Below are 16,914 nucleotides of genomic sequence, written 5' to 3' on the forward strand. Positions count from 1 at the left end.
ACTCAAGTTCAGGGCTGGAATTGTTAAGGTTAAAAGGTCTCATTAATACATACAAAATTTGCAAAAGACTGTGGGTAACACAGTGATACCCGGTGATGTCAGCATTTTAATGTGTACAGCTATGCATTATCATATTTGAGGAAGTAGAAGACATAACTGTAATTTTGTTTTTACTCTCCTAGGACCAATAAATGCTGCAGTTGCTGCAGCTCCCGGAGGAGGTGTGTGCAGTTGCATGCACTGTTTTTGGGTGGTAGACTCACAACTTAAAATTTGGGTGACCCTCAGTTTTCAACTAACATTTCTAATTTTGCAGTTTCTCTGTTGTGTTTCTTTCATACTTACAATGTTTTCTTTTCAGCAGTAACACAGCTTAATTTACAATAAAAACGTTTTGTTTTGCTATTAACATCTGAGATTCATAGTTAGCATCATCTTATTTCATCTGCTTTTGCACAGAGTCCAAAACCATTTTGATATCTCAAAAGAAATGTTGAGTATCGTTAAGAAATAAACTATTTTTGTTCTATGAATGAGTTAAGCTCTCTGGTTTTTCAGAATGTTCCTTGTCAAACAGAAGAGCTGGTAAGCTGATGGTGCCAAATGAATCAGTTAATTTACTAAGAGGCTTTGTGGCTGATTAACTTTGATACTAACATATAATAGTGATATTATTTTAGAAACGATGTTCTCTATAGATTCCAGATCTGATCACAATGGTGGCACATCAGTTAGTATAAAAGTTCTAGAAGGTTCTTTTCTCTTTTTCTCTTTGCTGTCTATACTTTATCACCTACAATAACAACAGCTAATCTTCACACAATCCTTTTTATACCCCCAGACACTTGTTTTTTACACATATTAATTTCATCCCCAGTTGCTCATATAATGAAACTGAAGACCGTCTTATCAAATGTCACATAGGAGAAAAGTAGTGGAAATAGGAATTGAATGTGCTCCTCATGCACTAACCACACCAGTCCCATACATGTAATGTTCCCTTGCTGCAAAACATGGAAACATGAAAAGGTAGTTCAGGGATGTGGACCTAATGTAATAAAACTTAACACTGATCATAAATTCTGACTGTCGTCTCCTTCCTCTTTATGTTCCCCTTTTCTTGGTTAAAGATTTACAGTATTTGCTTACTGGGTTTATTATGTATGCATATGAAGGTGACTTTTGGCTTTGGAATAGACTCAGTGTTGCCTATGGTTAAAAATGTGGTCAGTGTTTTATGTATTAATTCAATTGAACTTTGTTCTTTCCCTAATCATAAAAATGGATTATTCTGTTATTTACTATATTGTTTTCACAAAAATACCTTTCTGTAATAGAAATTTTTATTTTCGTTCATTCTACCTAATAGTAGTTAACTTTCTTGTGTACGAGTATTTTGATATTCCAAAAAAAGAATTTAGTTTTTAATGTAAAGTAATTCTCAGCTTTTGCTTCATGAAGATAAAGTTTAAAGGTAGTAGTTTGTGACTTCATTATCATAATATCATAAATCATTATTTACCCAAGTGTATTGTGCCGTATTTGCAAACAGGATTTCTGCAGGAGACAGAAAAGCTAATGAAAGAAAAGCTCCAAGTACAATGCCAAGCAGAAAAAGTACACAGTGAACTCCAGAATCAAGTTAAAATTCTCGAAATTGACGTTGAAGAAAAGATCAGTAAGCTCATAGAAATGGAGCAGGAGAAACATGCCGAAGTAACAGACCTCAGGCAGCAGAACCAAGCCCTGGAGAAACAGCTAGAAAATTTGAGAAAATTTGTTGATGTAAGTATCTTCAGCTTGAGCTACATTTTGAAATCATGTCTTTGTTGGTTGGATGGGCAGATATGAATTCATGGGTGGGTGGACAGACGGACGACTAACAATGGGACAGGTAGGTGTTTAAGTGGGTGGATGGGTGGATGGGTGGATGGATGGATGGATTGGGTGGGTAGCTGGATGACCACTAAGGCTGAGGGTACAACTTGGTGATACAATCCATGCTTGCTTAGTATTCAGGAGTCTCTGAATCGAATGCCTAGCAACACAAAGATTAAGTATGAGCTGAGTGGTGTTGGCGCACACCTTTAATCCCAGCACTCAGGAGGCAAAGGCAAGCGGATCTCTGAGTTCAAGACCAGCCTGGTATACAGAGTGAATTCCAGGACAACCAGGTCTGTTACACAGAGAAAGTGTCTCAAAAAAAAAAAAGGTTTAATGGATAAATAATTTTTATAAAGAAATTAAAAGCACTCCTAGTTGTGAATAACCCTAAGCCGCTCTGTTTTCCAAATTCAAAGTTAAGCTTTTTCTAGTAGCCACATCAGAGAAGAACTCCAAGAGTTACCGCTGCTCCTGCGCAGCTCCCGGTGTGGCACATAGCACTGGGTCATGCTGCCGCCGTTCTCACCTAGAATCTCATTGCTCATGACTTCTCACACAGAACATCTTTAGGGTTTCATAAGCCAGTATAGGCTGATATTTCTGTCCTGCCAGCCAGCTCCCAAGTAACCACACAGACTTATTATTAATTATAAATGTGCAGCCCACATTTCTTATCTACATCCTACCACGTCACTCTGTACGGCATGCTCATCTTGTTTCTCTCCACCCTCCTTTATCCCGGAGAGCTCTCTCCCCTGTCCTGAAGTCCTGCCTAACCCCAGTGAGAGCAACACATCTTCACAGTGTACAGGATTGCTCACAGCAGCCAGTGACCTTCACTTGTCAGAGAATCAGTGGAATACATTTTGTATTTTTAGGTGTGCATCTAGAATAGGATTAAGCAAACTAATTTATATTGTTTACCTGTTCTCAAACTGAATTAGCAATAGATTCCTCCTTTGTACAAGTTCATCTTGTTCTTATTCTACATTTAATATTATTTTAAAGGATAGTACTGCTAATAATTTGAAATACTCAAGTTTTTGTTAAAGAGCCCAAATATGCAATGTACTATAACCTCCAAAGATGTGTTTTCTTCTTTTTTATTTTATTTTTTAAATAACAACAAAAGTCACTAATTTTATTAGCTTCTGGATACAGGTTTCTTCCAGCATTCTGTATGACTAAGTACCCACAATGCAGTTCTGCGTGCTGGAGTCATCTGGCAGTTTATGGAAGGTGCTGGTACTGATGTGTGTGAGCAGGAACCAGATTTTGGGGGGAGATTCTTGGTGGCGTTAATCAATGTGGTTTGATTATTAAATATTGCATGATGTAATAGGTTAGAGTTAGGGAGATTTGAGATAAATTGCTATTTTCCAAATGGCAAACACATGACTCTTCAAAGCCCTGAGTATGTAAAAGTTCCAAAGAAACCAGTGTGGCTTAATATGGGTGTGTCAATAGGTCACTGATAGATAGGGTTCTAAATGCCACCTAGAAATTAATCTTCAACACCACCACCCACCATCACCCCCATCAGGCTGGGGTGTAGAATCAGGGAACGCCATCCCAATTCCTTGAAAACAGCCCTCTTTTCAAGCAGCTGCTTGCATTTGAAGATAACCCCATCATTGGCAGTGTCGCAGGACAACAGCCCTCCTGGAAGCACATGCAACTGGGATTCGGGAGAGCTCTGAGTGCAAGCCTCTTGCCTTCCTTTCTTATATTTGAAAACATTAAGTTAAAGGGAAACATGAGAAAAAGATCAGATGTAGAACAGTGCCTCTTGTCTCGGGAGATATTATTATTCCCATTATTAATGTTGGTTATAGTTCTCACAAATAGGTATTTAATTTTAAAGATAAGTATTATGTTATTGCTGAATTATTGCACTTACTGCAACTTTTAAGTATTCAAATATTTTAAAACTTCCCAGTTTTACTTTCTGATAATTTTAATATTGATAGCCATATTAGCCAGAGTTCTTTGGTATCATCAATAATTTTAAAGAATATAAAAGTTTTCTGAAGCTAAAATGACAACCACTAGACTGAATGGAGACTTTAAATATTAAAAGTGAGATTAACTTTTTAACTGACAAATTTACGTTCATGGCACACAACATTCCATTTTGATGTATTTTATATTGCAAGATGGCTACATGGATGTCGCCACCTGATTGGTGTGATCGATCGATAAGTTGGAATTAACCAGACCAGCTTAATATAAAAGATTTAGCTTTAATAAATGGAAAAAAAGGGAACTCACACAACCAGGGTTCCAGCGAACACCAGGAGCACAGGGAACAAAAAGAGAGTTGCACGGGGTGCACCTGGATGTTTTATCTTTTTTTCTTGGCCTCAGGGGGACACACCCTAAACAGAATGTGATTTGGATGAACTTCCCCATCAGCCACCCAGATGCTACAGTTTTGTGTGGGAAAGAATTCTTTTCTTTTCTTTTTTTTTTAAAGCTTTGTGGTTTGGGGTATTCATGTATCAGTCCATAATCTCTAAATCTCTAGCTAAAGGGATATAAGAACTAGTGGACACAATAATCATTAATTAAATAAATAATAGTGTCGTAAGTTATATAGTTTTTTGATTTTATTTATTTATTTTAGACACGGTCTTACCATGAAGTCCTGGTTAGTGTAGAACTTGCTATATAAACCAGTCTGACCTTGAAATCACAAAATTCGCCTGCCCCTGCCTCTCAAGTACTGGAATTAAGGACGTGTGCCACCATGCCCAACCCAATATCAACATCATCATCACTATTATCACTATTAACATTGTCATTAAATTTCAGGAGCAGACAGTGGACAGGGAACATGAAAGAGATATCTTCCAAATGGAAATACAGAAGCTGGAGCAGCAAATTAAGGTGGTGCCTCGACCTCAACCTGGCAGTGAGCAGCAAGCCAGAGAAGTAAGAACTTGTTGATAGTGTCCTCCCTTGCACTTATTTTATCTTGAGTGTAAAACAAGGTATTTGGAAAAACCCAAAAGTGAGTTCTTTTTGTCAATGACAAAAATCCAAAAAAAAGTGTTATTTAAATATGAGGCACCTGTTAACCATAAGAATGCACTGTATTGGAGTGAGAATATGTCTCAAGAGTATTTACCTAGCATGTTTGAAGTTTGTTCAAACACCAATACGGGAAACGGGTAGGGGAGGAAGTTTGAAATTTGGAATTACTCCCCTCTGTGTATTACACAACTGAATAAACTTCCTTGTTCATTTCTCTATTCTCATTCCTGATAAAAGAGATTTGAGGTTATTTACTGGTCAGCAAGACATATGTTAACTTGATACTTGCTGGAGTTATTTAAAAGGATGAAACCTCAATCGAGAAAAAAATGTCTGCATAAGATCTGACTGTAAGACATTTTCTTATGATGGATAGAGGAGGGCCCAGCCCATTGTGGGTGGTGCCATCCCTGGGCTGGTGGTCCTGGCTTCTATAAGAAAGAAGGCTGAACAAGCCAGGGGAAGCAAGCCAATAAGCAGCTCCCCTCCGTGGCTTATGCATCAGCTTCTACCTCCAGGATCCTGCCCTGTTTGAGTTCCTGCCCTGATTTCCTTCAGTGATGAGCAGCAATGCTGATGTGTAAGCCAAGTACCCCCCCCACTCCGACTTGCTTTTGGTCATGGTGTTCATGCAGCAATTGTAGCCCTAAGGCAGTGGGTAAAGGCGCTTGCTGCCAAGGGAAATAATCTGTTCCTGGGAAGTGGAGGTAGAGAACTGACCTCTGCAACTGGTTCTCTGAAGGATGTGTGTGTGCTATGACATGTTCAGATGAACAAACACGCACACAAGGACATGAATGAATACAATAAGTCATTTGCGTTCACTCTTAGCTATGTAATCTCCCATTCTCTCTTGAATCTGCTCCAGGGAGGTTTCCAGCTCCTCTGTCTTTGGGTTTTTACCCTCTGCTGCATTTAAAAACAGATGATTATGGATTCCATCCAGGAAGTGATTTGCCTACAGTATGTTTTGCTCTAGGGTGTGATCATTACTTGTCTTGTCTGGGCAACAGAATGTTTAGGAATGTAGCATATAATCCTTCAACTTGTCTATTCACTCCTTTTATCATGTTAATGAATTTTTATTTTACACCTATCATTTTGGGGTCAGGATATTTAGTACTTCCTCCTTGATGAGTATGTCCATAAACTGTCTTATTAATCCTTCCTATATTCTCCCATTTCTGTTGTTCAACACTTGAGATACTGTATATCAGTCCTAAAAGATAAGACTCGGAACAATTGCTATTTATTTTGGGCAGAGAAGGACCACTTAAAGAAATTCAGATTCCTTCGTATATGTTTTCTCATCTCTTCTAACCCAGAGAGTGTACAGACTAAACCTTTGCCAAATAATTCTTCCCAAATGAAATATGCAAAAGACTTTAGGACATACTCTTCACCTAACAGCAAGGCAACAAGTGAGCTGCAAGTCTGCCATCTTTATTACATCATTAGCCTTTAGATAATTCACATTATTCAAAATGCATTTTTTCTCTTTATTCCAGGATGAAGTCATGATGATCTTAGGAGAAATAATGTTTTTAAATGAGTTCTGTGAAGCAATAGTGTTTCTCTTTGTACTAGTTTGCCAAGTCTTATCAGTATACAAAATGTCACTTTTGGTAGAGATGGCCATTGCTATCCTAATTTATAATAAGAGTAACATATTTTAAAATCCCTGTTTTTGGTGGGGGATACTGAGGATCAAACCTGAGACCTTGCATGTATTACACAATTCTACCCCTGAGATACCTTTTCAAGCCCCAGAAAGCAGTTTTTAAGAAATAAATAATTAATAATTATGAATGCCGTACATTTAAAAACACTTTTCATTCTATTTTCAGATTGAAAAGTTAACTGGTCATCTCAAAGAGAAAGCAGACCAGTGCAGTGAGCTGCTGCTGTGCAAAGAGCAGCTGCAGAGGGACGTGCAGGACCGTGATGCCGAGATAGAGAAGCTGCAGTGCCGGAGGCAGGAACTGGAGCACGCCCTGCTTGTTAGTGCTGAGGCCACAGCAGAGGTGCGCGGACCACGTGAGCTCGGTGACAGCCTCACATAGTTACAGAGTGGTGTTACCTTTCGACATTGTGAAACAGTGTATATTCATAACTCAGTTTGTTTGTCTGTTTGTTTTCCTTCCAGGTATAATTTGCATTCCTTGTCTTACAATACAGGAATTCCTTGTATTACAATACAGGAAGACTAGTTAAGCTAGAAGAGTTCATTACAATTTTACTTGTCAATTATGACCATGAGCTAAATTTTAGACTCTAGCCTGACCCCAGACTAAGATGTAATGAAGTCCTTCCCATTATTCTACAGGAGCAGAGTGAATAGAAGAATAGACCGAGAAAGCTTGGAGGCAGGCAGCTGAGAAAAGACTTTTGTTTTATCTGAGGAATGAGTTTTAAATATCAGGCAGATGGGAAGAGACTTTCGTTTTATATGAAGATTGAGTTTTAAATATCAGCAGTTTGTGTTTGATTTATGAAAAATGCATTCAAGACTGAACACATGTACCTTTTTGAATATTTTCAAATGTAGAATTTCCCCCCTTTTAAGTTGGAGAAATAGAGTTACTGCTAAATAAATAGAAATGTTGTAATGAGTTGTCAGGGTAATGTCTAAAGTTTTGAAAAAGTTCCTAATGTATTTTTTAGATAAACAACCAGAAGCAGTCTGGAGGTGTAGAGATTGAGCCTGGATTATCTTTAGAAGTTCAGTTGCAGGCTGAACGGGATGCTATTGACAGAAAGGAAAAGGAGGTATGGAGTTTCTGTTTAAATGTGGTTTGAATTATTTTACATCAATTACTTTGAAAGTATCATTTGAACAGAAGGGCATTATTGTCTGAAAGCAAAGTTCCCTGGTTCTCAGTTCACTGCCTTGAAGACTAACCTTGGAGATTATAATCCGAACAGATAAGCGAATAAAGCAGTGTTCATGGAAAGAGGACCTTGAAGCAGGAAGACATTTAGATGAAAGAGAAACCAGTGTAGTTGCTGTGGCCTGAGTGAAGAGGAGAATAGAGAGCTGTAGTGTGGGGCCTCTCTGCTGCTGCCCGCAATGTGCGCAGTCTGTCACTGCCGCTCTGCCACGTCTTTGCCAGCTTCCGTTGTTGAAGTTCTTACTACTTAAACTATTTCCCCGAGAGATTATTGCCCTCCTTCATAAGTAAAGCATGTTGTTAACATAGTGGGTCGAAGTTACAGTAACTGGGATTGAGCATGGAGCTCACTGTTGGAGCGCACTAGCCCAGCCTGTGCAAGCACCTGGGATTCCCCATCATCACAAATACTAGCAATAGCCACCACAGCAGGAAGAATAAGAGTCCTCCTGTTTTTCTGGACCCCGTGCTTGAAGAGAATCATCTGTCTAGGAATGGTGTTACAACCCAGTTGCTCAGGAGACTGAGGTGGGTGCAAGGACAGGGACCTGGAGTTCCCAGTCAGACTGAGAAACATAGTTAGGCCCTATTTTAAAAGAGAAAATTCATTATTGTTACGAAAGCAAATTCAGCTTCCTACTTCATGTATAATATATTCAAAAGTTTTCTTTCTGGATTACATGTTAATGATGTGGATATGACCTCTCAAAAGTGTGTAGGAGTGCATGCTCTCATGCACCTTTGTGTAGAAACACAGCTCAGCCGCTGGAATCATTCCTCGGGACCTGTCCACCTCTTTTATTTTTCCAAGATTTATCTCTATTTTTTTTAATTGTGTGTGTTTCTATGAGATATGTGCTTGTGAATCTGTGTCCACCAGCCAGAGTACAGAAAAGGGTATAACTGCCCTGCAACTGGAGCTGCATGACATTTTGAGGCACCTAACATGAGTGCTAGGGACCAAACTAGGGTCCTCTGTAAGAGCTGTGTGTACTCTTAACCACTGAGTCGTATCCCCAGAACTCCATCCTTGCCTCTGTGTTTTTGAGACAGGGCATCTCTCTGGCCTGGAACTCACCGGTTAGACTGGACTTGGCTCGTCAGTGAGTCCTGGAGATCCTCCCATTTCTACCTCCCTAGAGCTAAGATTCCAAGCATGTGCTATCATGATTGGTGACTTTACATGGACGCAGTAGATCTCATGCTTGCGCACCAACTGCTTTACCAAATGGGCCATCTGCCAGGCCTAAAATTGTTCAACTTACATGTTTTCCTGAGTATAATTTTTTATGACATTAAATATATTTCAAATATTTGTTGGATTTAAATAATATAGAAGTGTTAAAACAAGCTTTAAAAGATACAGAAATAGTTTAGATAACAGCCAAAATGATGTTCAGATATCAACTCAAATGATGACGTCTATGCAGATGAGGGAGTTGAAAGAACCTTTCTAGAATAGCATGGTCTTTCTACTGGCCGCTCATCTGACAGGTATTTATCAGAAAAGATCTTATTTGTTTAGGTTTGTTATTTTGTGAAAGCAAAGAGCATTTTTTATGCATAATCACTTTTCTTTATTCAAGAACTGATGTGGAGAGACTGATACTACATTAATTCAAAAGGCTAGAGAAGTAGTCCATGGCAGAGGATTAGTCTGGGGTGCATAAAATGTTGGGTTGATTCCTGGCACCACAGAAAACTAAATGCCCACCTGTATCTTAAGTTGCTTTTAAGTCATCACTTAAATAGGCATGTGGAAATCCATTCATTAAACATCTATTAAGTAGTTATAAAGTAATTGGTTAAATGATTGTTACTATCCTCAAAAAACCCATCTACACATAATTTTAAAATCTTTTTTGTAGTTTGAGGACAGGTATGGTGGCACACACCTTTATTCCCAACACTACGCAGGTATATCTTTGAGTTTGAGGCTAACCTGGTCTACACAGCAAGTTCTACAACAGCCAGGGCTACATTTAAAAAGAAAAAAAAAACCTTGTCTCGAAAAACAAAACAGAAAAACATAGTTTGAGCATGCTTAGGTAAACACAGCTTAGAAAACCATTTTCCTTTATTGCCATTTACATGTCTTAAACATACATCCTTTGTAAATTAAATAGAACTCTTTTCTGTTTGACAGTAGCATTTGTATGATCTGGGTTTTGTCTTTTCCCTCTCTGATAACTTTGTTCTAAAGATTTCTAACTTAGAAGAGCAATTAGAGCAATTCAGAGAAGAACTGGAAAACAAGAACGACGAGGTTCAGGAGCTCCACATGCAGCTAGAAATACAAAGAAAGGAGTCCACCACCCGTCTGCAAGAGCTCCAGCAAGAAAATAAGTTGTATCAGGTAATTAGCTTATAAAAGCAATTCACGTTTTTAATACTTCGTACTTTCATAAATATTTGCTAGCAGCAACATTAGTAAGCAAGTGAAATTGAATGGGACTTATTTACTGCTCAACATAGACAATTGAATTCGTCATGAATAAAAATATTTGAGATTGTTTATCAAAATATTTTCTGAATTATTGAAATACAGTATCTTATTTTAATTTTATTATATACACACTATATTTTATGGGACTTAACTAAGGAAATGTTCTGAAAAATAACATGTAATGATCATATAATTATGAGTTATTTTTGTCCCTAGGATGAAATGAAAAAGCTGGAGTTTATCGTGAAAGAATCTGATCCTACACCTCTTCCAGATCAGCCTACGTTATTTGGGAAATTCACACAAATAATACAAGAAAAGGACGCTAAAATTGAGCAGTTAAATGAACAGTTGGCTAAAGTCCATCATCAGCTTAAACTTGCAACAACAGATAAGGAGGTGTGCCACTTCAGATTTGTTTGTCATCCGAAGCAGAAAGGATAGAGAGACAGAATGGAGATCATCTGACAGGATGTCTCCACATTAACTGTGAGAATAGCAGAGTTGGAGAGGTGAGGGCCTGAAATGCATTTTAGTTTTCTATAAGGAACACAAGTGGAAGTGGAAGAGAAAGTGCTAGAGCTGCAGAAACCTTCAGAAGAGGACACTGAGAAAACTCAGGAAGGCAAAGAAAAAGAAAGAAGCCGCTAAGATTTTTAGATTTGCATGGTTACTTTTCAATGTGATTTTTTTTTCTTTCTACTTAAATAGTCTCGGTAACTGTAGGGAAGTGAGTGCTACAGCTCTGGAGCTGCAAATATCCTGACTTATTGGGAAACCAGGCTATACTTAAAGCCCCAATAGGACAGCTCAGGTCTGGAGAAAAATCAGGAGGCCAGGCTACCTGAAGCTGAGGTGCAGTGGGGGGTGGTCTCCCCATGGGATCTAGCATCCTGCTCCTGTCCTGGAGAGCCTCTACAGCTGAGCTCTGCCCTGTTCCCCTAAGGGAATGTCCTAGCAGAGCTATCGGCAGCCTCTTCTCTGACCCAAGAAACACTTTACTGAAGCAGAAGCCCCTGCAGAAAAGTAGAAATCTCCTCCTACTCAGCCAAACGTTGTTACCTTTACTGCTCAGCCTTGCTCAGCCCCACCCCCACCCCCACCCCCACCCCAAGGGAACTTGTCAGCAAGGTTTTTTAGCACAGTCTCCTAAGGGACTTTCCAGCTAGGTTTTTATATTCTGCACCACAGATGAAGATCATCACCCAAGACTCTTTAGAGAAAAAGATTTATTAGGGAAGGAGTCCAGGAGAGTAGCTGCCTCTGTCAGGGAGGGAAGGAGGTAAAAGACAGTCTCCAAGGCCCTTTTGACTCTAATCTTGGGACCAGGGCATATTTCTTTTAGTGGCTCTGTTTCTAGGGACAAAATGTGTTTCTTTGTAACTGGTTTCAGAGTCTGGGAATGTTTCTTTGGTCCTAGGTTCAGGGATAAAGATGTTTCTTTCCCTGGCTCAGGTCTCAGATCCAGGGCATGTTTCTTTTACTAGCTCTGGATTCAGAGTCAGGGTGCTCAGGGTTGATTGGTTTCCTACTCCAGTTGGCCCTTTTTTTCTATTAACTCTTTACCTTTGGTCATTAAGTTGATTGATAACCCCGGTGTTTGGTTCACATAAAGCAACTTATATATGATGAGATTTCGTGAGAACACGCTGTTCCTAAAGGATAGGCTTTAGTTCATTTGGATTGTGAATTGTGGTTCGTGAATTTTGTAACACTCAGAGAGGCTCAGGAAGTTCCACTCTGAGACAGCAGGGGTTATTTACAGACAGAAGTCCCAAGTAACATACAGTGGGGGCTTGAAAGGTTGTGGCTAAGGCTTTGGGGTGATCCGATGGATTGCCTGGAGCCCAGCTGCTCATGATTGGCCGCATGAGGCTTAGCTGTTTCATTACTCCCATGTTAGGCTCTTAATTTGCTTACGTACTGTATGAGATGCAATTCCCTACACTAGAACAAAAGCTATAGGCAGATTAAATTTTGTTAAACTCTAATTATTATCATTAGAGTAACATGTGCAGACTATGTTCTGTGGTCTTCAAATATGATATCTGTTCCATCAGTAAAGTTATTCACTGAAACAGAAGAAATATAAAAAATATTACATTTAAGTTGTATTCTCTGGGACTTGTGTGGGATTCTCTGCCTTAATTTTTTTCTAGTACATATGCTTTGTCATCATCCCTCTTAAGAAGTGATTCACATTAATATTTCACTGGATTAATGTGGGAACTTCATTAGCTCTTGGAAATTGTATACCTGGTGAGATTTCATTTTTCATAGAAAAAAAAATGTGTTGGAGATCTGTATGTCTTCTTAGGTAAAGATCTGAAACCATAGCTGATTCTTATTATACAAAATATAATACAAAGAATTTTAGTTTCTCAGTTGTTTACAGTCTAAAGTAATAGAAATGCAGTGTTTGTAATAATTTCTATTGCAAAGGATAATAATTTTACGTATGGGATTTCCCCTACCAGCATTTGGAACCACTTTACTATGTGTACTAAATATTAAAATGGCAGTAAGACTACTTTCCACCTTCAGCATCTAAAAAATATCTTAGTCAAGACTGGCACTCTATGTGAAATAAGATATAAATTTGAAATTATTGGATCCAATGAAGTATTTGAATATATACATTCATATACATACATGTATATGCATATACATATATATTATCTCAGAAAATGCTCTTATTATCTTCATATAAAGTGATGGTTCTGAAAACATCCTCGCTGATTTAACAAGCACTGGCCATTTGTCCTCTGAGTGTATCAGTCATCCTAAGTGAATGTGCATCACAGTTAGGAGTGCTCTGGGCAGCCACTGATGGTTTCTTTCCAGTCTCCCTCACACAAGTGCTGAGAGAGAGACCATCAACATTTGGATGAACATGAAGCTCTGGGAGCTGAATCAATGTCTCACAAAGAACTAGCCAGTTATAAAGACAGAAATGTTTGATGGCAAGCTTTTGGTAAGATGACCAAAATAATTCCTAATTCATTTGTTCTACCTATCTTCAGTTCCTCTCAATCAGTTCCCTAGGTCTATACCTTAAACATTAGTGATAGAGGGAAAAGCCTGTTTTGAATTTAAAGAAAAATTCTGTTGCTATCATTTCTTTACCTATGCCTCCTTTGGAAAACTGGTTGAGAGGATGCTTTTAATCTGTACTCTGTGATAAAGGTGTGTATTAAACAGAAACAAAGATCCCATGAGAACAAAAACGTATAATACAACCTCACTACTTTGTAATCTGATCATAGTGTGTAAAAAAGTGTTTGGAAACTGAGGCCTTTGGTTGATTTTCCTGTTCCAGTGCAAATGAGCATTGAAGCATGAACTGTGCTCTCCCTGTGTTCATCGTTTGATGTCTCTGGTTCTCCCTTAACTATATCAGAAAATAGATGAATGAGTCATTGGGTCTGATTTTCAAGCCGTGTATTTTCTGTTCTTGTCTTCTGTAATTAGGCGTCCTCCACTCCTGGGATGACATATTCTAATGCTCACCAAACTAGAGAAACATGTTCAAGTGGTAAGCTGCATAACTCTGGAATATTTAAACAAATAGAATAATATTTGTTTTAAACTGTTGCTTTGCCTGTGCATGCACATGTGTAATTACAGAGGCTGTTTTCTTAATTCTAGATTCTGATTCTGAACTGGACCAGGCATTTGACATAGCATCAGAATGTCAAGAAGAATGTGAAAGTTCACCTGTAGTTCCAAAGGTAGTGAAGGTACTGGAGACAAAAACCCCTTAGTTAGCTTAGCTAGTGTCATCTCCACGCTGAACAAGGAAGTCAGCTTGAAGTTACACAGAAAGGTCCTCTACAAAGAAAGAATTGCATAGTTAAAAGTATCCGTGGAAATCTATTTCACGTCATTTCTTAAGCTCCATAGATATTACAGTTGAATGTTGTCCAGATGATTCTTCTGGCACACCTCTTGTAGCCTGCCTTCAGTCAGATTTTCCTAACCATGTGATCAAGTCAGTTGACTGCTTTGAGGTCATTTAGAGCTATGCACCACTCAGCTTGACAGACTTACCGTTAAGAAAAAGAATGTAATCAATACTAGTATTCCTTACACTTCTCATGTAATTGACTTTTACGAGCTAAACTGAACATGAAGTTTTAAACTGTGCTCCCTGTTTCTCCCTTGTAACCCCTCTATGACACTGACTCAGTATGTGTATGTGTAAGTTTTGGTCACAAAGTCTGCAGTCCCTGCTGAAGCAAGTATGTTGAAAGCAATGGATGACCCAAAGAAATAACCTGTGAGCTTAGGACAATGCAGTTGTTTGTGGGTTTGTTTGTTCAGGGTCCATTAAGTCCGAAAATCACCTTCTTCCCTTACAAAAAATTTAAGACAAGTTCCTCATTCCTTTCCATACCACACTTAGTGTGCTGTACAATAAGTAGAGAGGGTGGTCCTTTGTTAGGGCATTGGGCTCACCCTTAAACTCTTAATTACATGACATTGAGAATCATTCTCTTGTGGAGCAGTATCACACCATATGTGTATGTATATATACGTGTATGTGTGTGTGTGTGTGTGTGTGTGTGTGTGTGTATGTGCGTGGGGGGGGTAACCAACCCAGTTTTATTCTCCATGTTTTTGTTCGCCAAGAACATGAAAGCAGTCTCAAAATGCAAGTTTTTTCCCACATTATTTCTTTTGGTCAAATCAGTGACTAATCACTAAGTATAGAACGAGTGTGTTGGCCAAATAGAGGAAGGAACTTAGAAGTGCAAGTTATGAGCAGACAGACTGTTAGGATTCACTCACCACTCCACAGCAAGCAGACATCTGAAATGTTGGGGTCCAGTTTCTTGTCTTCAGTTGAGGTTGATGGAGTGCTTGTTTGACTATGCATGTCTTATTTTTCAATCTTTGAAGTCATAATTTTGTCTTTGATACTTTATTTTCTAGGGATTATTGAGAGCTGTCCATACCGAGGGCATACAGATGCTTTCAATTGCGGACCTTCCCGATGATGATGGACAGGATCCTTCAAAGGTATTGTAGCTCCTTGGAGACCTGGGAATTCTGGGGCTGGAGTATGGGAGACACAAGATGAAACCTAGAATCTCCTGGTTTTCAGTAACAAACTGTTCATAGAATAAAGAGAATGTGTAAAAAGCTCAGAGAAGCTGACATGAAGGCTTTCTTACTGGCCAAACATTTAATTTATCAAACTATTTGGGTGAGATAGCAGACACCTTTAATTCTAACATTCAGGAGGCAAAGAAAGGCAGATCTCTGAATTCAAGGCTACTAGCCTGGTGTTGTGTGACAAAACTTGTCCTGGGGAGACCTACACACATGCATGCCCCACCCTCACCCCACCCCCAGAAAAGAAAAGAAAAAAAGATTAAAAAAAAAACAACTAAATGATATTGATAGATTATGAAGCAGAGTGAAAAAAAAGAATTCCTGAGATCATATTCATCGATAGATAAATTAAAATAGCATGGTAGAATGTTCTAGAAGGAGCCATTTAATTAAAGAATTCTTTATTAAGCATGATTTTTTTAGCAAGTATCGAACAGTGATGGATGCTAAAGTTAGTGTGGAAATGTTGTTATATGATATTTGCGTAATTGTGAAATACCTCTCCAGAAGATACCTTCCACTGTAAAGTGGAGAGACCCTGCACACACCTCTCTGTAGCAGCGTAAATGAACGGCAGACAGAAATTATAATAAAATATTCAGCTTTAATTAGGAAAAGACTTACAGAACCGAAGTTGTCGCGGAGAATAGGAAAGCAGAAGGGAAGGGGGGAGCACACTCACAGTATTTATTAGTAAAAAATATCCTCAGGGGCCCCCGCCCTACAAGCAAGGTGGCTTCCCCAACAACTCTGAGCTAAAGCAGTCAGTCTAGCAGTGATGTCAGCTTGCTCCTGGTGGGAAGGACACAGCACTGTTGTTGTGCTACCTTTAAATTAAGAAGCAAACAGAAAAGCACAGACAGTGAGTGCTAATGGAGAGGCAGAGAGGCTGCATCATGCAATAATGCGGGAAGAATGCCGTAGGAAAGCAATTCTGGCAGCTAGGGAGTTAGTTACACATGCTTTATCATGCAGCCTAGCAGCCACTCACACCACAAATCAGACAGAAATGAAAGCCTGAATCTCGTTAAGAACCTATGTATAGGCTGGAGAGACAGCTTGGCAGTTAGCAGCCCCTGTTGCTCTTGCAGAGAACCCCGGTTCTCTTCCTACCACCCATATAGTGGTTCGCAGCCATCTGTAATTCCACTTCCAAAGGATCCATTGCTCCACTGCCCTCTTTCAACCTGTTTGTACCAACCACACATGCTGTATACATGCAAGCAAAACACTCACACATAAAAGGGAATGAACCATTTTTTAAAAAAAAAAATATTAAGCTATACATAAGTATTCATAAGTTTTATTTGTAATTGTTCCCAAACTAAAAGCAAGCCATTTATCCTCCAATGGGAAATGGACCAGCTGTGGTACATCCTTCCAATGAACTACAACCCAGTAGGGGCTGGAGAGATAGTTCAGGTGTTAAGAGTTAAGAGAACTGGCTGTTGCAGGGATACACTGCCCTCTCTGGTTCTGCAGGATCCTGCATGGTTTAGGGCACATGAGCTCACACAATCACACACATACACATAAAGT

General features: G+C 39.0%; 1 protein-coding gene across 3 annotated transcripts in view; it reads left to right on the forward strand.

Moving 5' to 3' along the window:
• Akap9 (A-kinase anchoring protein 9) overlaps positions 1 to 16,914 on the forward strand; it is a 123,964-nt gene that overhangs the window by 86,484 nt on the left and 20,566 nt on the right. For 2 of the 3 annotated variants that reach the window (XM_075956379.1, XM_075956380.1), the window contains exons 24-33: positions 183 to 221; positions 1,553 to 1,785; positions 4,699 to 4,818; positions 6,768 to 6,944; positions 7,585 to 7,689; positions 10,015 to 10,167; positions 10,474 to 10,656; positions 13,729 to 13,792; positions 13,906 to 13,997; positions 15,193 to 15,279. In XM_075956379.1, the coding sequence (XP_075812494.1) occupies positions 183 to 221; positions 1,553 to 1,785; positions 4,699 to 4,818; positions 6,768 to 6,944; positions 7,585 to 7,689; positions 10,015 to 10,167; positions 10,474 to 10,656; positions 13,729 to 13,792; positions 13,906 to 13,997; positions 15,193 to 15,279 (1,253 nt within the window). The remainder of the gene's footprint in view (positions 1 to 182; positions 222 to 1,552; positions 1,786 to 4,698; positions 4,819 to 6,767; positions 6,945 to 7,584; positions 7,690 to 10,014; positions 10,168 to 10,473; positions 10,657 to 13,728; positions 13,793 to 13,905; positions 13,998 to 15,192; positions 15,280 to 16,914) is intronic. The other variant, XM_075956381.1, reaches the window with a different exon arrangement.

Source organism: Microtus pennsylvanicus, chromosome 22 (genome assembly GCF_037038515.1).
Source record: "Microtus pennsylvanicus isolate mMicPen1 chromosome 22, mMicPen1.hap1, whole genome shotgun sequence".
Classification (NCBI taxonomy): Eukaryota; Metazoa; Chordata; class Mammalia; order Rodentia; family Cricetidae; genus Microtus; species Microtus pennsylvanicus.